The sequence below is a fragment of the Coenobita brevimanus genome, chromosome 75 (assembly GCF_032717465.1).
Source record: "Coenobita brevimanus isolate Jiangsu-jjx chromosome 75, ASM3271746v2, whole genome shotgun sequence".
NCBI lineage: Eukaryota > Metazoa > Arthropoda > Malacostraca > Decapoda > Coenobitidae > Coenobita > Coenobita brevimanus.
Window position 1 is genome coordinate 18,465,503 of NC_137028.1, and position 27,970 is coordinate 18,493,472.

The window sequence follows — 27,970 nt, forward strand, 5'->3', positions numbered from 1 at the left end:
AGTTTGATAATGTGGCCGTTGCGATCTGGCAACTCTGTTACCCCTCCATCATCAACAGTCACAGCCAAACTCTGATCGAGAGCAGATGCTTATAGCAGTGCAAGCCACAAGTGCTTGTTTTTTTGTGAATAAACAGTGAATAAACTGCAATACCTCGCCACTAGAACACACGGGAATTTACAGTGTTGTGCAGTGTTAAGAAATTAGAATTTAGAGTGCAGAGGATTAACTGTGGACTGCAAACTGGCGGTTGAAACCAGTCCAGGAGCCAGGAACTTGTAAGTACCCAGAATGTTTAATATTGTATAAACTCACCTCTAAAACCTCATTTTATGCTTCTTTTGCATTTATTTCAGTCTTTTATGTCCCTTATTGGTGTGATTTGGGTCTTAAATAGGTGCAATGCATGTCCAGAGGGAGTTGTATAGGTGTTTTTCTGAGTTAGGGTCCATAAGTTCAAGTCCAGGAGACGGGGGCCCAATATCCGGACAGGATCACTATCCGGACATGCCTTTGGCTCTATTACATCGGATATTGGAGGGATTACTGTATATATACTGTATATATATATATATATATATATATATATATATATTTATATATACAGTAAACCCTCTATAATTCGGATTAATTGGGGAGAACCCCATGTTGAATTATCAAAAAATCCGAATTATTGGAGCTCATTCTTGTCCCTATCCCCAGATCACACGCACACTCACTAAAACATGGCTTTCTCACAAAAACATTGAACAGTACAGTATATTATTACTTTTTCCTTCCATCCTCATCTGTCTTCCTTTCGTTCATTCTTTCCTTGTCCTTCTGCCTATGGGCAACTTTACACTCCCTCTTCTGTCTTTCTTTCCTTCATTCTTTTCTCTTCCTTCTGCCTGTGGGTGATACACTGAGTGACAAGCCAAATGGTTTCCTGTACACCAGGAAACCATTTACTACGCTGGGTGGTAACCACATAAGGAAATTTTGGCGCCTGGTGGTTTAGTGGGTAATTATTGCTCTCCAATCGGATTGAGCCGGTGAAGGTTTATATCCAAGGGGTGGTTGGGGTTGATTGCTCGTGTAATGCCACTCAGGGATGAGTGAGGCTGATCACTTTTATCTTAAATGTCAGGACCAACTGCCTAGCCCCAGGCTTCTACGCTCCTCATGGGGCAATGTAGGATTGGATGATAGATAAATAGATATACTCAAAAGGTCCACAATACAATAAACAAAATATCTGTAGTGTCAAACCTTCATAATGAATTCTTACAACACAGTAGTAGAGTACAGCAAACTTAACTGTACCGAAGGTACTGTACAGTTCTTGAACATTACATTTATTACTACATTTATCACTACAAAAACCATCCACGTCCACTTATAACTGGAACCCTTTTCGGACTTTTCTCGCTTAATTTGAATTTCTGTCCGAATTAAAATTATCTGTCTGGTGGTCAAAAAAGATCTGAATTAACCGACTTCCGAATTATTCGGGTTCGAATTAGAGAGGGTTTACTGTATATATATATATATATATATATATGTATACTGTATATACTGTAGATAGATGATAGATAGATAGATAGGTAGATATACATATAGATATACAGTAGGCTCGCACAGTGCGCGAGAGATTGGGCGGTCCACGACCTTGCGCACTGGGAATTCGCGTACTGAGAATATATAATCTTATGGGAATAATTACATAAGGGCGGTACCCCCTCATACCTGGACATTTTTTGGCCCTTGGAATCATAATAAAGGTCATATTTTTCAGACATTGTACCACAGATATAGCTACAATAACAAAAATATGGGTAGTCACCTGAACAAAAGTAGACAGCAGGCCTGATATCCTTAAATAACAGGGGTTCCGAGGCGCGGCAACACTTACAGCGCCACACTCCCCACCGCACCTCCCACCGCACCAACACTTCCCTCCACAGACTCCTCTTGATCACCTTCCTCAGGAGCATCAAAGTCACTCACTTCGGCCATAAACCCTTCGAAGTCCAATGCTGACACTTCTGACATTGCATCCTCTTCATCCTCAGCAGGAACAGGAGCAGACGATGTCGCTGGTTCCGCAATTTCACCAACTTGAGCCTGCTGTGTGTAACTTGTTATGAGCGTCTGTCTTCTCCTGTTTATTTCTTCCCTGTGCCTGTCTGTGTAGAAACGGAAGAGTTTGTCGATACCAACCAGAAGTTCCTCTGTTCTTAGGTTGCTCACTTCCCGTTCCTTCACCTCTTCCTTGAGCTTATCCACGTCAGCAAGGATCTTGCTAATGTTTGACATACACAGCTCAGTCCTGTCTTCCATCACACTAGGCTGCTCAGCTTGACTCTGCCTGGCGTCGGGCTCTGCGTCAGCCTCATCTGTCTGTTGCAACACTTCCTCGGGAGGCTGTTCCTCAGTAGCAGTGTGCACTTTTGTATGTCAGCCAATGTAATGTCCTCGAAACCTGGTACAGCTTGTGCTGCTGTCAGTGTGCCTGCCAGTGGTTGAATGGGCGTCTCCTGGGTCGTGCATAAGTGAGGTACGAGCATTTGCCACACATGGTTCACCATTGCAGGTGTAATCTGGTGCCAGGCTTGTAGGAGAAATTCAACTGCATCCTTCACCGTAAAATTACGCCAAAATGCCTCAACAGTCATGGCATCTGTGGCAGGTCGGGATACAGCTGCTGGTGGAGATGGAACGGGAGCAGATGCCTCATCAAGGTCTTCGTTGTGATCTTCTTGTAGGGCATGAAGCTCCTCTTATGTGTCGGTCTTCCTGCGTAGGTAGTCGTACACTTGCTTATGGTAGAAGTGCTTCACAGTGGCAATCAGTTCTTGATCCAGTGGCTGCACTAGTGACGTCATGCGGGGCGGCAGAAACACAACACGACAATCCTTATGTAGATCTTCAAGGTATGGAGGGTGACTTGGTGCATTATCAAGCACAAGGAGCATCTTAAATGGAATGCCCAGTTCCCAACACTTGGCCCTGGCATCAGGGACACACCGCCTCTTTAACCAGTCTGCCATAATGTTCCCGGTCATCCAACCATTTGCAGACTTGTACCAATACACGCCACTTCCATCCATGTTCGTGAGGTTTTTGTAGCACCTTGGGTGTGAAGCTGTGTGTACAACAACTGGCCTCATCTTGTGGCTCCCAGACAGGTTTACAGCGAATATTACCGTCATCTTACACTTCTGGAGCTTGCAATCAGGGGCTTGTTTCTGTCTTTTAGCGATGTAAGTTGATTTGGGCATGGCCTTTTAATATAACAACGTTTCATCGACGTTGTAGATCTGGTCCTTGGTGTACTGTCCCTCTTCAATAAGCTCTCTAAATATCGCAGGATAGTCTCTCGCGGCCAGCTCATCGGCAGAGGCACGTTCACCAGACACTTTCACGTAACGGAGTTCCTTGTGCTTGAGAAAACGGTCCAGCCATCCAACCGATGCCTTGAAAGGTTTGTCCAGTTTTAACCTGCGAGGTGCTGCCTTGTAAAAGAGCTGGGCTTGGTTCCGAATAAATCTTCCATTCAGTGGAACACCTTCCTTCTCCTTCCTCATTATGAAGGTGGAAAGATAGCGCTCCATTAGTATCATAGCACGATTTCCCACCCGCGAACGGCCGTCTAGGTCAGAGGCACCATACGTCTTCACTACAGCCATTATGGCTTCACGATTCTTCCACACAGTTCTCACTGTAGATTCAGCCAGTCCCAGGGCTCTCCCGATGGCGGTGTTTCCTTGACCCTCCTCCTTCATCTTGATGATCTCTAACTTGGTGACGTGCATCAGAAGTTTCTTAACTTTTGAGGTTGGAGCCATGGTGCGGCGAAGTACAGGCAAGGATGGAGCAGTACCAAAAAACGCCACACGTTGTACACGACAGGTTAGCTGTAGTGAGCGGATCCGCACTGTGCACGAGCCAGGACTGTTATGGCGCGCCCGCTTCCTAGTACCCCAAGCTGCCCAGTAGAATGCCCAGGAATTTCTGCACATCAACATGATGACACATGATGCGCTGTGTGGGGGGTGGTCGCGCACTAATAGAAAATGGCATTTTTGAGCCACTCCATGCCTCTGCCTCGTGTTCTCTGCGGTAAACTCCCGCATTCAAGGTTTTTGGTTATGATTTTTGGTCACTTGCGCACAGTGCGAATCGCGCAATGTGATGACGCGCACTATGCAAACCTACTGTATGTATATATACAGGTATGTATATATATACTGTATATATATATCATCATCATCATCCAGACCTCCTTTCCCACCCTAGGGCAGGGTGAGGAGTAGCAATGTCCAGACAGCCCAAATTTACCCAATCCAATGGGCCACGCTTCCATTCACTCATCATTCAAGCCCCCAGAATCCTGGCTCTATCGGATACGCCAAAAACATTCACCACTTTCTGTAGCTTCACATAATCGTATCTGACAGAGTCAATCCAGACGCTGCCATGTTAAAATGGAGTGCCAAAAACCCCAGATCATGCACTTCTCCTCACAAAATTCATCCAGCCAGCTCGATCTCCCGTCAGTTCCCTAGCCTCACCGACTTCAAAACTTCTCTTCCTCACACATTCATCCACCATATGTCTCCACCTTCTCCTTGGCCTACCTTGCCTCCTCCCTCCTTCAGATTTGCTCAGATATACCTTTTTCACCATTCAATTCTTATCCTTTCTCTCCACATGACCATACCATCTCAGTACACTCTCTTCAATTCTGGTGTCCACCGACTTCCTCACTCCTCATCTTTCACGAATCACATTATTTCGTATCCTATCCACCTTCTGTACTCCACATACATTCCTCAGCAGTCCCATCTCCACTGCTGTTACTCTTGACTTTTCATTTTCATGCCAAACCATAGTCTCACATCCATATGTTAAATTTGGCACTAACATTTCTTCATGTAAGCCTCGTGCAGCTGCAACACTCAAGCCTCTGTTTCTCATCAAGGTCTTCATTGCACCAGCTACATTGCTTCCTTGTGTCACTCTACTTTCAACTTCTTTTGCACATTTTCCTCTTTTTTCTGTCACTGTACCCAGGTATTTGAACTTTCTCACCAGTTTCAGTCTCTCTCCACTGTTACATTGCACTGCAAGTCACCTTCTGTCTCAGTAACCATCACTTTACTGTTTTCTACATTTACTCTCAAGGCACGATGCTTACAGACATCCACAAAACTCTGCACTAGCCCACCAAGTTCTTGTCCGGTACTTGCAAGCAGTACTTCATCATCATCTTACAACCAGATTGAGATGTTCCATTCATCACCATTCATTACCAATGCCATCCCTTTCTCCATTACTCGTGTTTTTACTTCTCTCATCACCCCATCCATATATATATATTGAACAACCATGGGGACATCACAGAACCTTGTCGCATGCCCACACTCATTGCAAACCATTCAATTAGATGCCCATTAACCCTTCCACATGCTTCACTACCATCATAAAAACTCTTGACGGCACCTAGCATCTTACGCTCTACACCATACATGCGCAAAACTTTCCACAATCCTTCTCTGTCCACTTTGTCATATGCTTTTTCCAGATCCATGAATGCCATAAACACCTTATGGTCCGACTCACAAGCCTTGTCTAATATCTGTCTCTGCAAATATTTGGTCCACACATCCTCTGCCACTCCCAAAGCTACCCTGTTCATCACTCACTAGGACTTCTGATATCTCTCTTACTTTCTTTATAATAATTCTTCCATATACCTTCCCTACCACACTCAGTAAGCTTATGCCACAATAATTCTTGCACTCACTTCGCTCACCTTTATTTTTGTACAGGGGTACAATCACAACCTTTTTCCACTCTGCAGGCATAGTTTCACTCATCCATGCCTTCATACATATCTCCAACAAGCACTTCATTCCACTCTCTCTACTACACTTAAGCATCTCTGCATACACCTCATCAACCCCAGCTGCTTTTCCATTTTTCGGCTGCTTCACAGCACTCTTCACCTATGCGGGTGTCACGTCTCCTGGTACTGCATTCCTTCTCTGCACACACCCAAACCAGTCATGTTTACAGCTGCTCTGCTCGCTCACTCTCTCTCTCTCTCTCTCTCTCTCTCTCATTCTCTCTCTCTCTCTCTCTCTCTCTCTCTCTCTCTACTGTATATTCATTCATTCATTCATCATCCAATCCTACATTGCCCCATTAGGAGTGTAGGAGCCTGGAGCATGGCAAGTTGGTCCTGACATTTAAGATGAAAGTGACCAGCCTCACTCATCCCTGAGTGGCATTATGTAAGCAGTAAACCCCAACCATCCCTTGGATATAAACCTTCACCAGCTCAATCCGATTAGAGCGCAATAATTACCCATTAAACCACCAGGCCCCAAAATTTGGTTATGTGGTTACAACTCAGCATAGTAAATGGTTTCCTGGTGTACAGGAAACCATTTGGCTTGTCACTCAGTGTAGTGTCACCCACAGGCAGAAGGAAGAGAAAAAAATGAAGGAAAGAAAGACAGAAGAGGGAGTCTAAAGTCACCCGTAGGCAGAAGGATGAGGAAAGAATGAAGGAAAGAAAGACAGAAGAGGATGGAAGGAAAAAAGGATGGAGGAGAGGAAAGGGCAGACACCCAAGAGCGGCACTACATCGAGTGAGTGGATGGTGAGCGCTCCCACCTATCACATTCTATATATAGATAGATAGATAGATATAGATATATATACAGTATGCACATATATATACAGTATATACATATAGAGAGATAGATAGATATAGATGGATAGATACAATATATATATATATATATATATATATATATATATACAGTAGAACCTCATTGGTCCGGACCCCTTTGATCCGGATTTCTGTTAATTCGGCCAGAATTTAAAAATAATAAGCTCCAAAAATATGTTGAAAGTAAATCTAAAGTCATTTTCAGTATCGGCATGGAAAGCGATCGTCATTCATTTAGTCTTGGATCACGCTAGGTCGCAACATGGGCGCCTGTTTAAACACATGCTAGCATTCGTTCCATCAACTAGTTCACCAACCATTTATATTTTTACTCTGTATTTCAAAAGTTAATCCTCCTTACCATGCCCCTTAATGCAAATGTAGCTTCTGCAATGAATAAAGGTGTTAAATGGAGGAGTTTGCTTACACAAAAATGGGTCAGAATATTCTGCAGTGTTTAATGATTACTGTAGGTTATATTTTGTACTTAAATGTGCTTTACTTGTACATCAAACATTAGTTTCTTGCCCATATGGGCATTATCAATATGCCAAAGATGACAATGTATTTTTTGCCTACATAAGTTTTATTTTTATTCCAAATATTACAGTTAATTAATTTATTTTTTTGCCTACACGGGCCTTAGTCACTTACTACAATTTAAAATGTAGGCTAGTTTCTTGTCATGGCCTTACCTGTAAATTATGCAATACAAAACTATCGTACATGATTAGTTTGGTTATTTTAGTATCCTTTCATCTTTTGCAGTTATGTAGGGTTGACATATGCCACATATGTTAATAATTAACAAACATACCATATGTAGATAGTTTTTGGTATGAACTGGAGATTACTCTGATGGTCTGGACAATCTGCTAATTCGGACGACCCTTCCCCCCATATAGTCCGAATGAGAGAGGTTCTACTGTATATATGTATATATTGTCTTAAATGCCAGGACCAACTCGCCTAGCCCCGGGCTGCTACACTCCTCATGGTGCAACGTAGGATTGGATGATGGATGGATGGAGATATATATATATATATATATATATATATATATATATATATATACAGCAACCCCTTTAATATCCGATATAATAGAGCCAAAGGCATGTCCGGAAAGTGGGTTTGTCCGCATACTGGGACCCTGCCTCCTGGACTGGTAGTTATGGACCCTAACCCAGCCTAACTCAGAAAACCACCATCATATATCCCTACTGGACATGCACAACTCCTATTTATGACCCTATCCACATAAATAAGGGACAGAAAGCATGAAATAAATGAAAAGGAACCAGAGAACGAGGAATTAGAAGTGAGTATGGAAAATATTTAGCAGTGTACAGGGTACAGTACTTACAACACGTCCTTGGCCATTACGAAGACTGACCCACCTCCTCTAAGGCTCTGGCAGTGGTGAAAATGCTCTTGAAGCACATACAGTAATCCAGTGTTGTGCTGCACTTAATCCTTTGCGCTGTGAGTTGTAATTGTTTAACACTACACATTCAGTTCGTACTTGCACCATGCCAGTTGCAACCACCAGTTTGCACTCTGTACTTAATCCTTTGCACCCTGAACTCTTAATTTCTTAACACTGCACAACACTGCAAATTCCCATATGGTCTAGTGGCGAGGTATTGCAGTTTATTCACTGTTTATTCACAAAAACGAGCACGTGCAGCATCCATTGCAATGAGTGTCTAGTCACAATGGTATTTAGGTGGTAACTGAGGAGGGGAGGAAGGGGGCCACATGTAAACACAGCTGTTCAGCAGTTCAAATTACAGGTGAAAAAAATGTTTGATATTTTTTTTTGCTTTTCTACGTTTTTTGGCCATTTTTGGGTTCTGAAGGCCCAGCCCCAAAATGTCCTGACACTGGGGGGTCTGGTTATTGGGCATTTGGATATTAAAGGGATTACTATATATATATATATATATATATATATATTATATTTATGTGTCATGTCTCCATGGTTGTTCAGTCTGTACATGGATGGGGTAATAAAAGAGGTACAAGGTGGGGTAGTGGATGTTGGAGTGGCCCTGGTGAGAGAGGATAGTGTTTGGAAACTCCCTGTGCTGTTGTTTGCAGATGATACTGTGTTGTTGAGTGAAGACGAAGGGGAGTTGCAAGGCTTGGTGGATGAGTTTGAGAGAGTGTGTAAGAAATGGAATCTAAAAGTGAATGTAGGGAAGAGTAAAGTGATGGTCTTTGAGAGAAGTGAAGTCAGTGAATGTACAGCGAGGTTGGATGGTGAGGAATTGGAGAATGTGAGTACGTTTAAGTACTTGGGTAGTGTGATGAGTAAGGATGGAGGTTTGGAGGGTGAAGTGCTTGAAAGGGTACAGCAGGGAAGAAAGGTTGCTGGTTCCTTGAAAGCAGTGATAAGAAACAGGGAAGTGAGCATGGAAGTGAAAAAGTTACTACATGACAGTATTGTGATACCAACTCCAACGTATGGAAGTGAAGTTTGGACCTTGTTGGAAGGACACAAGTCAAGAGTGAGAGCAGTGGAAATGAGTTATTTAAGAGGAGCCTGTGGAGTCACATGGAGAGACAGGCTGACGAATGAGGATATAAAGGAACGTTGTGGTGTGGATGTGGATGTGATAGGAAGCGTTATGAGGAACACACTGAGGTGGTTTGGCCATGTGGAGAGGATGGAGGGTGAAAGACTGATGAAGATAGTGTATGTGAGTGAGGTGGAGGGGGGAAGAGGGAGGGGGAGACCGATGATGAGATGGAGGGATGGGATGGAGAGGTATATGGGAGAGGGGGGTGTGAGTTGGGAGCAGGGCAGTGAAATGGCAGGGGACAGGGTGACATGGAGGCGATTTGTTTGTGGCCAGCCCAAACGGGATTGAGGCATCTGGCAATAGATAGATAGATGTATGTATGTATGTATACAGTATATATATATATATATATATATATATATATATACATTCAGTAATCCCTCTAATATCCGAACGCCCAATATCTGAACATCCCCACTAACCGGACATAATCGTCCCGGGATCCAATATTCCCAAAATGGGCCAAAAACCGCAAAAAATTAGAAAAAAATCTGAATTTTTTCCCATCCGTAATTTGAAATTGCCGCATGACGCCAAACAGCTGTTACACCATGGTCCCTTCACCCCTTCCTTCCTCCCCCTCCCCCCTCCCCTGTCAGGGTTGCCATTTGGTATTTTTCATTACCAAGTGTGGGCCAATTTGGTAATGAAAAATTCGTTTGGTAATGAATCAGAATAATGCATTACCAAATGGATTTTTCACATGTATGAGGATACGCAGGATGGAGATGGTGGATTGTTTGCTCTCCCTGATGAATCTGCTACCCTACATAGCGTGAAAATAATCAACATGGTGTTAATTATAAGGAGAGTGATTACATGTATTTCCACTTGTATATATAATTAGTGAAGAATAAATGCTAGCTTTACGAATTTGGTAATGAAAAGTTAAATTTGGTAATGAAAGTTGAGGAGATTGGTAATGTGGCCGTTGCGATCTGGCAACTCTGTTACCCCGCCAACATCAACAGTCACAGGCTAACTCCGATCGAGAGCAGATGCTCATAGCAGTGCAAGCCACAGGTGCTTGTTTTTTGTGAATAAACAGTGAATAAACTGCAATAACTTGCCACTAGAACACACAGGAATTTACAGTGTTGTGCAGTGTTAAGAAATTAGAATTTAGAGTGCAAAGGATTAACTGTGGACTGCAAACTGGCTGTTCAAACCAGTCCAGGAGCCAGGGACTTGTAAGTACCCAGAATGTTTAATATTGTATAAACTCACCTCTAAAACCTCATTTTATGGTTCTTTTGCATTTATTTCAGTTTTTTATGTGCCTTATTGGTGTGATTTGGATCTTAAGTAGGTGCTATGCGTGTCCAGAGGGAGTTGTATAGGTGTTTCTCTGAGTTAGGGTCCATAAGTACAAGTCCATAAGCTGGGGCCCAATATCCGGACAGGACCACTATCCGGACCTGCCTATGGCTCTATTACGTCGGATATTGGAGGGATTACTGTATATATATATATATATATATATATATATATATATATATATATATATATATATATATACTGTATATATACACTCAATCCTCGTAAATCGCGTGCTCATAAATCACGATTCGTAAATCACGGCTAGGTGGCCGTCAGACTGCCGGCAACCTTAAATCACTGTTAAGTCACGAAAATCGCGGATCTAGGCACCGAAGTGGGCCTTTTCCAAGGAGATCCGTAAACCGCGGCATTCAAACTGAAAATTGCGACTGAACAACTAATCATCACACGTTCCAGGTGGCATATTTGCATACTAATGCCGCCACGTTGTTGTTGTTCTTGTCCCGCCAGTCCGCACACTACAGACCGTCGCCGTGGAGTACAAGAGTTACCTGCCTTTTTTGTGCAACTTCCCTCCACCTCCTACCTACCATGGCCCCTCCCGGCCCCCCAATGAAGCGCTCTAAGCAGTATGGTGTCAAGAAGCTGCCACAGTTGTCGTACAGTCAACGTTTGGAGCTCATTTGTCGTGTTGAGAGGGGAGAGAAGTTTTCAAAGCTGGTGAAAGAGTTGGGGAAGAACAAGTGCTGAGAAGTTTTAAGTTCTTCCCAACACCACCCCACTCCATTCACTTGAGCAATTCCGTCATAGGATTGAGGTGAGATCCCTTAATACATGCACTGAATATTCCTAAATTTGTATGATTGTGTTTGATGGTGCCTAGGTAGGTGTAGGTAGGGTGCTGTGAGGGCGAGTTGGCCAAAGTCCAGACCCAAATTAATTTTTCACATAAGAGTTATTATTCATAAATCACGGAATTCATAAATTGGTGCAGTGGTCCAGACCCAAATTGCCGCGATTTAAAAGGATTGAGTGTATATATATATATATATATATATATATAGTATAATGTCCAGTTTGAAAAGTCTCGCCAAAGCTGAAAAAAAGCACCTGGCAGTAGCAAGAATGAAATGAAAAGTGTATTGCTGGGATTAATACCGTATAGCTACAGATTAGATTTATCTAGCTTTGTACTGTACCTTCTCAGAAGGATGGCCAACCTGCCTTAAGCATCTCCTTCTGTTAAGGGGATTGGGTGTGTCAAATTAAGAGAAGTCTGATGAACATAGTACTGCTGAAAATTACTGTCAGGTTTTCAGTGTGTTTGGATCATCGTTTGCCACAAAATCATATTTTATTGCCGCTTGGATCACTTCATTTTACCACTCACGGGATACATGTACATAATCCTTTGGATAATGATATCAAATCTTTTGCAGTTAAATTAAAAAAAAAAAAAAAAAAGTTTGTCTCTTACACTGCTGTTGACTCCCCCAAAGAAACTATTTTTGTTTTCAAGTAAAAAAAAATATGAGTTCTACATCTAAAACATTTACCATAGTTAATTTTTTTTATTCACTGGATGGACAAGTATACTGCATATTATCACAGTTGGCTCCACCCTATACTGTGTTTGTGCCATCGATTAATTACCCATTTATTTATTTTATTTATTTATTTGTTTGTTTATTATCACTGATTTACCATAATTTTTGTTGAGTATTTTGAATAATGCTGAATAGGCAGTTTATTTACCTGGTTTCTGATTCACAGGTATACAGTATTTCAGATTAACAGGATGTTGGAGCAGCCCTAATGAGAGAGTGCAGTGTGTGTAAATTCCCTGTACTGTTGTTTGCAGATGATACTGTGTTGTTAAGTGAAGATAAAGGGGAGCTGCAAGGCATGGTGAATGAGTTTGGGAGATTAGGTAAGAAACAGAATCTAAAGGTGAATGTATGGAAGAGTAAAGATATGGTCTTTGAGAGAAATGAAGTCACTGAATGTACAATGAGAATGGATGGAGAGGAAATAGAAAATGTGAGTGCATGTATGTACATGGGTAGTGTGACGAGTAAGGATGGAAGTTTAGAGGGTGAAGTGCTTGAAAGGGTATGACAAGGAAGAAAGGTTGCTGGTTCGTTGAAAGCAGTGATAAGAAACAGGGAAGTGAGCATGGAAGTGAAAAAGGTGCTGCATGACTATTGTGATACCAATTCTAACATATGGAAGTGAAAAATGGACCTTGTTGGAGGGACACAAGCCAGGAATGAGAGCAGTGGAATTGAGTTATTTAAGAGGAACATGTGGAGTCACACAGAGAGACAGACTGACAAATGAGGAAGTGAAGGAGTGTTGTGGTGTGGATGTGGATGTGATCGGAAGCATTAGGAGAAACACATTGAGGGGGTTTGGCCATGTGGAGAGGATGGAGAGTGAGAGACTGATGAGGAGAGTGTATGTGAGTGAGGTGGAGGGGGGGGAGAGGGAGGGGGAGGCCAAGGATGAGATGGAGGGATGAAGTGGAGAAGTATATGAGAGAGAGGGGTGTGAGGTGGGAGCAGGGCAGTGAAATGGCGGGGAGCAGGACAACATGGAGGCGATCTGTTTGTGCCCACCCCTTATGAGATTAAGGCGTCTGGCAATAGATAGATAGACAGATAGGTATATTGACTGGAAATAGTGATTTTGTATATTGTACTGTACCATTTTGTTTCTCCCAATGTAGTTCCCTGTGCTGAGTGATCATGTGCAAGGTGAGGAGAGTGCTGAGTTCACCAATACCCTCGGGGAAACCATCACTGTCCGGATCTGCTCCACGCAACATGATACCGCACATCTCCTTGCAAAAGTAGGCAACAATGGAGTGCTTTATTGATACTGTAAAGAATACTGTACTTTCTTATTACTATTGTGAATCAGATTATTTTATTGTATTAGTGGTAGTTGGAGGCACTCACCATTCACTCACTCGATGTAGTGCTGCTCCTAGGTGACTGCTCTTTCTTCTCTCCTTTCTGTCTTTCCTTCCTTCCTCTTCTGTCTTTATTTCCTTCATTCTTTCCTCCACCTTCTGTGTATGGGTGACTCTACACTGAGTGACAAGCCAAATTGATTCCTGTACACCAGGAAACCATTTACTACACTGGGTGGTAACCATATAACCAAATGATGGCACCAGGTGGTCTAGTGGGTAATTAAGGTGCCCCGATTGGATTGAGCCAGTGCAGGTTTATAGCCAAAGGGTGGTTGGGGCTTATTGCTCATGTAATGCCACTCACAGATGAGTGAGGCTGGTCACTCTCACCTCAAATGTCAGGACCAACTTGCCTAGCCCCAGGCTCCTATACTTCTCATGGGGCAGCACAGGATTAGATGATGATGATGATGATGATGATGATGATGATACCTGTAGTTGTAAACTACAATACAGTATATTGTTTCAGTTGTTTGACAGATGTGTCAAAACTACAGTAGTGTTCTGGAAAGATGGGCCAAGTTGGTGATAAATGGTAAAGGGTGGAATATTTCAAATCTGATGTATGTAGATGATCCTATGCTTAATGCTAATAGTGTACAAGATCTTTACAGTCAGGATCAGTTTCAGGATTGTAAGTGGTAAGGTTTGAAAGAAATGTAGATAAGAATGAAGTGGTGGATGTTTTGAGAAGGGGCGGCTCTCTCTCATTGTGTGAGGTGCTGATGAATTGAATTGAAAGAAAAGTTTAACCCATTACCGCCCAGGGTTGCAGCACATGGGATTTTGCTGAAAGGGTACCGTACTTAACATGCCACTCTCAACCAATTGACTTTTAACCCTTACGCCGCGGGCTTGTTTCCCAGTGTTTTGCGTGTCCCGCGGGGTTAGTCAGGCTCCGACAGACTCTCAAAAAATATTTGCCAAAAATTAGTTATTAGTCCTAGAATATTAAAATTACATATGCATATGGTACATACCTTCAGCTTTTTCCTGGAATGTTTGTTGAGCCTTCGTCTATTACCGTAGGACTTGTGGAGACCTCTGAAGTTGGGTAACGAAGTCTCCACTTTACACTTCCTGACAACCCATAATATGATTACCACAGCCAGATATTATCACTATAAACACTATTCTATGATTATCAAGTAGTTTGGGATCCATACTCCAAAAAAAAAACACTGTGAAAGCAATGAAAATTACGAGCGCGTATGACCTTCCCACTTGGGTTAGTTTGCTGTTGGTATTCTGTCATTTATTATTCATAAAACCCCTCACACTTTGTATTTCTATTACTATATAACGCTTATATATATCTGGAGTCTTTATCCATAAGTTTCCATCTGTAGTATTAGTTTATTGTCACTGAAGTCATTCAATTTTTCATTCAGTAAAATACGTAGAGAGCCACAGATTCACTTTCACTGTTATAACCTCAAGTATTTGTACTCATATTCTTATATGTTGGAGTGGCCCTGGTGAGAGAGGATAGTGTTTGGAAACTCCCTGTACTGTTGTTTGCAGATGATACCGTGTTGTTGAGTGAAGACGAAGGGGAGCTGCAAGGCTTGGTGGATGAGTTTGGGAGAGTGTGTAAGAAACGGAATCTGAAGGTGAATGTAGGGAAGAGTAAAGTGATGGTCTTTGAGAGAGGTGAAGTCAGTGAATGTACAGCGAGGTTGGATGGTGAGGAATTGGAAAATGTGAGTATGTTTAACTACTTGGGTAGTGTGATGAGTAAGGATGGAGGTTTGGAGGGTGAAGTGCTTGAAAGGGTACAGCAGGGAAGAAAGGTTGCTGGTTCTTTGAAAGCAGTGACAAGAAACAGAGAAGTGAGCATGGAAGTGAAAAAGTTACTACATGACAGTATTGTGATACCAACTCTAACGTACGGAAGTGAAGCTTGGACGTTGTTGGAAGGACACAAGTCAAGAGTGAGAGCAGTGGAAATGAGTTATTTAAGAGGAGCCTGTGGAGTCACATGGAGAGATAGGCTGACGAATGAGGATATAAAGGAACGTTGTGGTGTTGATGTGGATGTGATAGGGAGCGTTATGAGGAACACACTGAGGTGGTTTGGCCATGTGGAGAGTATGGAGGGTGACAGACTGACGAAGAGAGTGTATGTGAGTGAGGTGGAGGGGGGAAGAGGGAGGGGGAGGCCGAGGATGAGATGGAGGGATGGGGTGGAGAGGTATATGAGAGAGGGGGATGTGAGTTGGGAGCAGGGTAGTGAAATGGCGGGGGACAGGGTGACGTGGAGGCGATTTGTTTGTGGCCACCCCAAACGGGATTAAGGCGTCTGGCAATAGATAGATAGATAGACTAATTACTTACATTTCTATTTACATTTTCTATTGTATTTTCAATATTTACACTTCTATTTTACTTACACTATGTTATTCACTGTCACTTTCAGTAACATAAAACTATATTACACTGTTCAATCATATGTACTGTACATCCATTGCTTTCACTTGCTATTTACCCATTATTTTCACATTATTTTCCTTTCCCACTTGCACTTTTAGAACTGCTTCTGGCTGTGGTAATCAAAGAAGCAGGTAACACAGAGGGGAACCTGGCACTCAGCGCACTGCCAAGAGGTGCGTTTGTGCTCAGGTGTGCATCAGGTGGTATGTGCACACACCTGGCACCTGCAGATCGCAGCCTTCCTCCTGCCTGTGGCAGGCATTTGCACCAGTCTGTGCCAATCCATGTACGCCCTCTGCTCAAGTCTGTCGGGAAGTGTTACTGGATGGCGCCTTGGAGTTGCTGCTGTCACCCTACCATATCTTTCCAGCAGTTGCTGAACACAAGTCCTGGCGAACAACCTCAGGGAGAAGGACTTGGGTGGCTTGACATTCATCTTGTACAGGATGAAGGCGTTCAGCATCGTCATGTCTATGAGATGCAGAAAATCTTTCCTGTACCACCTAGTATTCTTCCTGAGGCAGTCGATCTCTCCAATCATCATGTCGGACTTGTCCACCAGCCTCATGTTGATATTGTAGTCTAAGACAGCATCAGGTTTCCTCACAGGTTCGCCTGTCCTACGGTCGACCTTCCCACTGTCTGTCATTTCCCCCTTATGTACGGTGGTGAGCATGTGCACGACCCTCTTGTCATGCCACCATATTGCCAGCATCTTTTCAGACTTGTGTAGGTGCACGTCTCCTCGCTGCGAGGTTCCTGCCTCTGGGAATTTAGGGAAGTGGGCACGATTACTCTTGACAGTGCCGCAGGAGCCGATGCTGTGCTCTGAAAGATATTTGGCAAGTTTCGGTACTGTATAATAGTTGTCTGTATACAGCACATGATTCCCACCAAAATACCTTTCAAGGAGCACTTTCACTACACAGCCTGAGAAGCCAAGGGGGTGTGTTTTACCAAGATCGACAGTGCTGGCTGAATAAATGACGAAGTCAAGGATGTACCTCATCTTACAGTTGCACAGTACAAAGAACTTGATTCCAAAGCGATGGCGTTTGCTTGGAATGTACTGCACAAACCTAAGACGTCCTCTGAACAAAACCAAGGATTCGTCAATGACAGCCTTCTGAAAGGGGTGGAAGAATGTCATAAACTTATCCTTCATTCTGCTCAGAATCTCCCGGATCTTCCAGAGTGGGTCGGTTTGGGAAGGTACATCGTTGTCGGCAAAGTGCAGGTTTCCCATGATGTTCCGGAAGCGATCTCTGACCATGTACTTATTGAAGGTGGGTGAGGGTAGTAAGGGGTCCATGGACCAGTATTCTTCCAACTCATGCATCTTTGAGTGTGGGATGAGAAGCATGAGGGCGAAGAACACATACAGCTCCTGCATTCCCAGCATGGACCACTGTTGCATCTTGGCTGCACCTGTACCACTTGCAGCACGTTGTGATTCATACCTGTTGGTCTCATCACATATGTGGTGCATGACTTCGTCATCAAGGAAGACCAAAAGGAAGTCCACACACTCAGCATCCTTATCAAGAGTGAAGGCAGGCTGTACTCCTGAGGAACTCTCGTCAGAATGGAGATGTTCAGGGACAAAATCGGACCCTTCCGTCCACGCGAAGGCATCCAGGATTCCCTGTCGTGGCGGTGTAGGGTGGGTGAGGGTGGAGGGTGGCTGTGAGGCAGATTTATCAGGTTCAAGGTCACTCGCACTGACCCTGGGTTGCCGTACAGCACTAGCATCCCTTACTCTACTAGCAACTCTACTTTTACGGGTCAGGGATTTACCTCTTCCTCTGCAGCCTGCCTTCACTGTTGATGCTGGTGGTGACTCCGACGACGAAGACTCCGGAGAAAATTCAGCAGAAGAAGAGGAAGAAATGAGTGAAGTGGGGCTTGGGGAACGGGGAGGTGAATCAACTCGGGACTCATGGCGGGCTGGGTCACGCGGGGCCATTGTTCCGGGGCTAACCCGCCGCCTTTTCATTCCCTTCCCAAATTCCTTCCCTTGCTGCACTAACAGCTCCTTTCTCTTGGAGCTAGGGATAACTTGGGACACTGAAGCACTCGTACTAGTAGTTTCTGGCACGATTTCCTCACCCGGCTCATCACACGAATCCCACGAAGGGTCAAAGTCACTATCCATCATCACCATTGATAATTCGGCTAGTTCACGATCCACTGCAGAGTCACTTAGTCCTTTCCTGCTTCCCCCACGAGTTTTTCTGGGTGTAGAGGTCACGGGGCCCTTTGCAATGGGTGCAGAAGTGGCAGAAATGGCGGGGCGCGAGTGCGACATACTTTAACCACAGAGGAGGACAAGGAACTAAATGGTGCGGCTTATCTGAGAAGGCAAGGGTTGACAGTGACAATGGGGCTGACAGCTGCTAACTTACTATCTATCTATCTATCTATTGCCAGATGCCTCAATCCCGTTTGGGGTGGCCACAAACAAATCGCCTCCAAGTCGCCCTGTCCCCTGCCATTTCAATGCCCTGCTCCCAACTCACACCCCCCTCTCTCATATACCTCTCCACCCCATCCCTCCATCTCATCCTCAGGCTCCCCCTCCCTCTTCCCCCCTCCACCTCACTCACATACACTCTCTTCGTCAGTCTTTCACCCTCCATCCTCTCCACATGGCCAAACCACCTCAGTGTGTTCCTCATAACACTCCCTATCACATCCGCATCAACACCACAACGTTCCTTTATATCCTCATTCGTCAGCCTATCTCTCCATGTGACTCCACAGGCTCCTCTTAAATAACTCATTTCCACTGCTCTCACTCTTGACTTGTGTCTTTCCAACAACATCCAAGCTTCACTTCCATACGTTAGAGTTGGTATCACAATACTGTCATGTAGTAACTTTTTCACTTCCATGCTCACTTCCCTGTTTCTTATCACTGCTTTCAAGGAACCAGCAACCTTTCTTCCCTGCTGTACCCTTTCAAGCACTTCACCCTCCAAACCTCCATCCTTACTCATCACACTACCCAAGTACTTAAACGTACTCACATTTTCCAATTCCTCACCATCCAACCTCGCTGTACATTCACTGACTTCACCTCTCTCAAAGACCATCACTTTACTCTTCCCTACATTCACCTTCAGATTCCGTTTCTTACACACACTCCCAAACTCATCCACCAAGCCTTGCAGCTCCCCTTCGTCTTCACTCAACAACACAGTATCATCTGCAAACAACAGTACAGGGAGTTTCCAAACACTATCCTCTCTCACCAGGGCCACTCCAACATCCACTATCCTACCTTGTACCTCTTTTATTACCCCATCCATGTACAGATTGAACAACCATGGAGACATGACACATCCCTGTTTCAACCCAACTTTCAAAGAGAAAAATTCACTTAGTTCACCATCCACACGCACTGCAGCCTTTGCACCATCGTACATACTCTTCACAGCATTCAACAACTTCCCATCTACTCCATATATTCTTAACACTTTCCACAGTCCTTGTCTATCCACCCTGTCATATGCTTTCTCCAAATCCATGAAAGTCGCATACAACTTCTTTCCCTTCTCTAGAAACTTTTCCACTAAAGATCTAAGAATGAATATCTGATCTACACAACCTCTTCCCTTCCTAAAGCCTCCCTGTTCTTCTCCAACTAATTTCTCTGTTCTTTCTCTAACTCTGTCAATAAGTATCCTACCATACACTTTTCCTGTTATACTAAGAAGACAAATGCCCCTTTGATTACCACACACTTCTTTTTCCCCTTTTCCTTTGTACAAGGGAATAATTATACCTGACTTCCAATCCTCCGGGACTCTACCTTCCTCCCAGGCTAATCTGCACATCTTCCACATCCATTCTACTACTATCTCTCCCCCATGCTTCAGCATTTCACCACACACTCCATCAATTCCTGGGGCTTTCCCAGATTTAACTTTCTTCATTGCTTCCACAACTTCTATCCTACTGATTTCTTCCTGTCTTCTCACCTCCCTCCTTCTCCCAGCCATTCCCCAGCCACTTATACTCGCATTACTTCCATCCTCTACGTTCAACAATTCCTTAAAGTGTTCTCTCCATCTGCTCACTTTTTCTCCCTTCTCCACTAGTAATCTACCATTTTTATCTTTCACTCCCCTGCTAACTTCACTTCCACCCTGTCTTATTCTTTTCACCTCTTTCCAGAACATTTTCTTACAGTCCCTCCACTTTACACTCAAATTCCTTCCAAATTCCTCATCCACTCTCTTCTTACTCTCTCTTACTAATCTCTTCACCTCTCTCTTTCTACATATAACTCTCTCTTCCGCCTCTCAACTTCTTCCACGCCCCTATTTCTCATCCATTCATTGTATGCTTTCTTCTTTTGTGCCGCAGCCTGTTTCACCTCTTCAGTCCACCACGCTGTTCCTTGCACCCCCCTCCGTCTTCTCTTCCTTCCACACACTACATCACATGCTGCACATATTTCTTCTGTAAATATGCTACACACACCATCCACGTCTCCCATCTGCTCCAATTCATATTTGCCCAATCATTCCTCCACTTCTCTCTTATACTTTGCCTTTTTCTCATCCTCTTGTAACCTTTCCACTCTCCTTGCAACTACTCCTTCCTCTCGTCTTTCCCTTCTTCTATTTCTCCATTCTAATTGGATCTTGATTCTGGCCACCACCAAGTAGTGGTCAGAAAGTCCACTCCCCCAACCCATATAAACTCTTGCATCCATTACACATCTTCGCATCCTTTCATCCACACACACATAATCAATCATTGCCTTCCTTTCATTCAGTTCACCACCCACCCTTCTCATCACTCGCCATGTATACCTGTGGATCATTTTATGCCTGAAGAGGGTATTGGCTACCACCAACCCCCTCCCTGCACAAATGTCCACTAACGCACTCCCATTCTCATCTATCTCAGCAGGCACACCCCACTCACCAACTATTCCATCCACCTTCGCATTCCCAACTTTACCATTCATATCACCGATCAAAAACACTCTCTCATTCTTTCCAAACTTTTCCATGCACACTTCTACATTTGTCCAGAACTCTTCTCTCACTCTTCTAGCACGATCTTGCGTTGGCGCATACACACACACAATCGCCCACATTTGTATTCCAACTTTCAACTTTATCCACACAATCCTTGACCCAACTGATCCATACTGTCTTATGCTCTTCTTCCATCTTTTACTCACAACTATACATACTCCTTCCTTCGCCCTCTCATTCTCACCTACTCCTGCACATATACCCCATCCATACTCCCATTCTCTCACACTTTCTCCTCTCCATTTTGTTTCAGTTATTCCACATACATCCACTTTCGCACCCTCAAGCACCTGGACAATCTCTCTCTCTTTCACCTCATCATTCGCTCCTCTTACATTCCAAGTACCCATTACCAAGTCCTTTGTCCGGTCCTGGGTCGTCATCTTTTGGTCAGTCCTTGTCCGAGGCTTATTGTTTGTTTTTTTAGTTAGTTGTTTACCGGGGAGGGGCACTAACCCTCCGCCAACCCTTTTAGTCGCCTTTTACGAGAAGCAGGGATACTGGAGGAGTATTCTTACATTCTAATAAATTATTGGTAGAAAATCTCGGCAATACATAAAGAAATAGGTAGTTCCAGGTGAATGTAAATGTCACTTAGGCTTCTCCCTTCCTTTCTGATATATATTTTTATTACAGAAATAGATTACAAGGCATAATTCAGAGGGGAAATTACCGTGGGAATGTAGCGAATGAATGCACGTGAGGTGTTGAAAGCCCGGGATAATTCAAAATAACACAGAATCACCAAAGTGACGCCCCGCGGTATGATCCATTGTGCCCGAGCGTCACGAAAGTGACACCCCGTGGTTAAGGGGTTAATTGCGAAGCATATATAGTACTACCTCGGTATACGATACCCCTAGATGCGATACCCCGACTTAACGATGGGGGTAGAAATGGCACCATACCCCTCCTAATGATGGCCAAACTCCAGTTTAATGATGGGTTTTGATTTTTCTTACCAATTTTGATGATATTTTAGACTAAACTTATATGTTTAGGTTGATTTATAAACTGCTTTTAGACTTCAATTAATGTGTTTTAGCCACAGGTGGGGTGAACATTGTCATTTTGGGGTACAGTTTACTAAGCTTGATTTTTTCCAGACTTATATTTGATGGTATTCAGATTATATTTGTTGGTTTAGGTGAGTTATTTACAGGTGTTAGGCTTAGGTTAGCTTTCTTAATAGCTGTTAAGCCATTTTGATTGCCTTTAAACCTGTTTTGGGCTCATCTGGGTGGGTTTTGGACTTGGTTTTGGGGGAAACCCAAGGCTAGTAAACAGTCCACATTGAAATACATTTTAAAAGTACCCCGATGTACGATACCCCGCTTAACGATGGGGTTTTACCTAACCAATTAGATCGTTAAACCGGGGTATGCCTGTAATTCCAAAATGTGGAATTCCCCTGTCTGGACTTGTTAACTAAGGAAGGAATAATGAAGAATTAGCACCAAGTCATATTATTGCCAAATGACAGCGTAGGAGTACAGTAGAGGGAAAATAAAGACCGGAAGAAACACAGAAATACCAAGAGGAGAAGTATGGTGGAAGAGCAGAAGAGTACAGTAAGGAGAAAGACTGGAGACAAATAGGCTCCTTTTAGTCTCCTCTTACGACAAGCAGGGGTACTGGGGAAGTAGTCTTTCCCCCCCCTTCCAAGGGGGTTTTGAAACCAGAGGGTGGCTACTGGTTCTGTCCTTTCCCCATTCACATACCAGTAGGTTGTGTGCTGTTCCCTCAGTTGTGTATGCTTGAGCTGATATATATATATATATATACAGTATATATATATATATATATATATATATATATATATATATATATATATATATATATATACAGTATATATATATATATATATATATATATATATATATCATCTCATCTCATCAGCCATTTGAGTGTTCACTGCAGGACCGGCCTATCCCAACTGAAGTGGGGATGATACAGCCAATGTATCTCTACCAAGTGGCTTAGGCTGTTTGGTAGAGATTGTATGTAAGGTGAGAAGTGCTTGTAAGTGTAATTGTAGTGTTGGAATGGCTTTGGATGTGTGTGTTGTCTGTGAACCAAGTGTAATCAGCCCGCGCAAGCTGACTGGGTGCAAACATACTTTACAGTATGCGACACTGGTTCAGCCACAGCACCCCTTGTGTCCGCTAATGCAGTATGTGGTCTGAAGAGTGCTCCCAAAGTTGTTGTCGTTGTTGATGTTCTCCCAAGTGGTCTGACCGAACCACCCCCATCCTCCTCTGGGAAATAGTGGCCCCATAGGGCCACCCAGGCAACCGAAGCCAATCCCAGGCTAGAGCGAGGAAGATGGAACCCGCTGGGGAGATGAGGGCATGAGTGTTTGATCTCGCGGCCAAGTGCCACAAGCCCCAGTCTATGTTACCACCACAAGGGTGGGGCCGCACTCACATCAGACTCGTCCTGAAGGAACCAAAAAGTGGACGGAATGACATGCACATTATGGGGAACTTTGGCACCCCTCTTGTGCCGCGGGTTTAATACACATGCCAACGGTTTAAGTCCAACATGTTACCACATCATACTGTAACATGTTCACTGGACATACAACAGTTGCTCTAGCCCAACAGGTTTGAGACATTGTACAGACAATACTCATACCCTGCACAGGGCAGTGCTCCCAAAGTTTATTGTGCTCCCAAAGTTTATTACCCTGGCGGGGCGCAAACCCTCGATCTTCAGTGTATGAAAACGCACACTTTACCACTGTACCACAGAGGCTCCATATATATATATATATATATATATATATATATATATATATATATACTGTATATATATATATATATACACACTCAATCCTTGTAAATCACGGATTCGTAAATCACGGCTAGGTGGCCGTCAGACAACTGGCAACCTTAAATCACTGATATGTCACGAAAATCACGGACCTAGGCACCCAAGTGGTGTGGAGTAGACTGTAGCACCAGTCGAGCAGGGCAGTACTCCCGAGGTGGATGGAAAGCTGATGACAGGGAGTGCTGGAGCTCCCGTTTCATCAGCCCTCAGGACTAGTTCCTGACCATCCCCCTTTGCTGAACTTTTTCAGTGTCTCAGTTACACAGAGAGTAGGCCAGCATGCTCTCCAGTACAAATTTCTCTATCTATCTTCACCAAACTACATGCACAGTACACACTACACTTCTTATTCAAAATTTACCAAAATGGCGTCAATTCACCTAGCCTCGGAGTCCCCAGGGGGGGGGACCATAAATGCCCCCGCCATCTGCCCCTCTCCCGGTGACGACTCGAGGTGCCTGGAACCACTGTCTGACTCTCTTCTTCTTCATTTCTGCAACATTCGCGGCCTTTCATCTAACTTTCGCTCTGTTGAGCACCACCTCTCCTCCTCTAAACCTCACCTTCTTTTTCTAACGGAGACTCAGCTGTCTGAGGCAACTGACAGCAAACCCTTTTCTGTATCCTCCTACTTTCTCTATACTCATTTCAAAGCCAAAGGTGGCTGTTGTGTATACATACGCAACGACTTATCTTGCTCTCGTGTTCCTGAACTTGATTCTTCTGAATTCTCCACTCTCTGGCTTCGGCTTTCCTGTCATTCTCTGACTAAATATATCTGTGCTGTTTACTTATCCCCTAATTCTACTGACTATCAAAAATTCTTCGACTATCTTACTTCTACGATGGAACACATTCTGTCCATTTCTCCTTTCTCTGAAATCTCCATTCTTGGAGATTTCAATGTTCACTACCACCTTTGGCTCTCCTCTCCTTTCACGGATCCACCTGGTGAACAAGCCTACATCTTTTCTATCCTTAATGACCTAGAGCAGCTTGTACAGCACCCTACCCGTATCCCTGACCGCCTTGGAGAGAGCTCCAACATACTTGACCTCTTCCTCACAACTAATCCTTCTGCTTACTCTGTTAATCTTTTCTCTCCGTTGGGCTCCTCCAATCACAACCTTATTACCTTAACCTGTCCTATCGCTCCAGTACGGCCTGCGGACCCTCCAGGAAACGTCGTCTCTGGCATTTTGGAGCTGCGGACTGGGAGGCCCTCAGGCAGTACTTCTTTGATTTTCCCTGGAATGATTATTGCTTCCATGGCCGTGAGCCATCTGAGTGTGCCTTGCGCATTACGGAGGTTATTCTCTCGGGCATGGAAGCATACATTCCTTTCTCATATCCTTTGACTAACGCAAGAAAGCCTTGGTTTAATCACGCTTGTTCTAATGCTGTCCGCAACAAGGAGAAGGCCTACAAAAGGTACCGGAGCCAACCCCACCCCTGAATCACATAATCTTTACGTTTCTGCCCGGAATCGTGCTAAGTCTGTTCTTCGCTCTACTAAAAATAATTTCATCCATACTAAATGCTCTCAACTCTCCAACTCGAATTCTTCCCGCTCCTTCTGGCACCTTGCCAAAAATCTTTCTAACAACTTTACCTCATCATCCTTCCCTCCTCTTTTCTACTCTGATGGTTCTGTAGCTATTTCTTCTACTGATAAAAGCAGATCTCTTCGCACAGACTTTCTCCTCCAATTCCACCTTAGACGATTCCGGTGCTGTTCCTGCATCACTTCCCCCTCTGACTTCCTCATGGCTGACATTAAAATTTCTTCAGTTGATGTATTTTCTGCCATTACTGGCCTCAGTACTAACAAGGCATATGGGCCTGATGGGGTCCCTCCTGTTGTTCTCAAAAACTGTGCTTCTGTGCTTACACCCTGCCTAGGCAAACTATTTCGCCTTTGTCTGTCAACTTGTACCTTTCCTTCTTGCTGGAAGTTTGCTCTCATTCAGCCAGTCCCAAAGAAGGGTGACCACTCCCAACCCTCCAACTATCGTCCAATTGCTTTAACGTCCTGTATTTCAAAAGTTTTCGAGTCAATTCTTAATAAAAAAATTTTAAGGCATCTTTCCTATCACAACCTTCTTTCCGATCGTCAGTATGGGTTCCGTCAGGGACGCTCCACTGGCGATCTTCTCACCTACCTTTCAGACTCCTGGTCATCCTCCTTTCGGGACTTTGGCGAAAGCTTTGCCATTGCACTTGACATCTCAAAGGCTTTCGATCGAGTCTGGCATAAATCTTTAATTTCCAAACTGCCCTCCTACGGTTTCTATCCTTCTATCTGTACCTTCATCGCTAGCTTCCTTTCTGGTCGTTCTATAGCTGCTGTCGTAGGCAGCCATCGTTCTTCTCCTAGATCTATCAACAGTGGTGTTCCTCAGGGCTCTGTCCTATCACCAACTCTCTTCCTTTTATTCATCAATGATCTTCTAAGCTGTACATCTAACCCTATCCACTCATACGCTGATGACTCCACCCTTCACCTTTCCATTCGGTTCCAAACGCCCATCTCAACAGTTACTTCAAGAAACAAGGGATGAGGCTATGGCACACCTAATGTCTGACTTGGCTCATATCTCTGACTGGGGTAAAAATAATATGGTTGTCTTTAATGCTTCTAAGACTCAGTTCTTACACCTATCAACCCGACAAAATCTTCCACAGGTATACCCACTAATGTTTAATAATATTCAGATTAATCCTGCATCATCCTTGAACATGCTTGGGGTTTCATTTACTCGGGACTTATCTTGGAAAGATCATATTACATCTCTTGTAAAATCTGCTTCCAAGAGATTGGGTGTGCTAAGCCGACTCCGCTCTTTCTTTACCCCTGCACAATTGTTGACTCTATACAGGGGTTTTATCCGCCCCTGTGTGGAGTACAACTCTCATGTGTGGGGAGGCTCCCCACATACAGCTCTTCTCAATAGGGTGGAGTCAAAGGCTTTTCGTCTCATTAACTCTCCTCCTCTTACTGACTCCCTTCAACCTCTGTCTCTTCGCCGCACTGTTGCATCTTTATCTCTTTTCTATCGCTACTTTAATGGTCACTGCTCCTCTGAACTGTCTGCTTGCATTCCTCCCACCTCTCTGACGGGTGCGTAGCACAAATCTGCAGCAGCAAACTCTCATCCCTTTTCTGTCCAACTCTCTAATGCAAGAGTTAACCGTTACTCCCAGTCTTTCATTCATGCAACAGGTCAGCTCTGGAACTGTCTCCCTCTGTCTGTATTTCCTCCTGCCTATGATCTCCAGTCTTTCAAACGCAGTGTGTCCAGGCATCTCAAAATGATCGGATCTTGAATTTGGCTCTCTATTGTATTTTGTTTTTCTCTTGGAGGGAACTGTTACTGCGGGCTCATGGCCTTTGGTTCCTTCTTCCTCGCATAAAAAAAAAAAAAAAAAAAAAAAAAAAGTGGGCCTTTTCCGAGGAGAACCGTAAACCGCGGCATTCAAACTGAAAATCGCGACCCAACAACCAATAACCGCGCGTCCCTGGTGGCATATGTGCATACTAATGCCGCCATGTTGTTGTTCTTCTTGTCCAGCCAGTCCGCACACTACAGGCCGTCGCCGTGGAGTACGAAAGTTGCCTGCCTTTTTTGTGCAACTTCCCCCCGCCTCCTACCTGACCTCCCAATGAAATGCTCTAAGCAGTATGGCGTCAAGAAGCTGCCGCAGTTGTTGCACAGTCAACGTTTGGAGCTCATTTGTCTTGTTGACAGGGGAGAGAAGTTTTCAAAGCTGGCGAAAGAGTTTGGGAAGAACAAGTGCTGAGAGGTTCTAAGTTCTTCCCAACACCACCCCACACCATTCACTGAAGCAATTTCTTCATACGATTAAGCTGAGATCCCTTAACATGGCTTATTTCTATTTAATACATGCACTGAATACAGTATTCGTATATTTGTATGTTTGTGTTTGATGGTGCCTAGGTGGGTGTAGGTAGGGTGCTGTGGGGGTGGGTTTGCCAAAGTCCAGACCCAAATTAATTTTTCACATACCCAGTAAGAGTTATTATTCATAAATCACGGAATTCGTAAATCACAGCAGTGGT

The 27,970-nt window shown here is 43.9% G+C and overlaps 1 protein-coding gene across 1 annotated transcript in view; it reads left to right on the forward strand.

Moving 5' to 3' along the window:
• Window positions 1-27,970, forward strand: part of Ipp (inositol polyphosphate 1-phosphatase) — a 131,432-nt gene that overhangs the window by 8,930 nt on the left and 94,532 nt on the right. Inside the window, exon 2 of the mRNA XM_080278890.1 lies at window positions 13,319-13,441. Coding sequence (XP_080135016.1) covers window positions 13,319-13,441 — 123 coding nt within the window. The remainder of the gene's footprint in view (window positions 1-13,318; window positions 13,442-27,970) is intronic.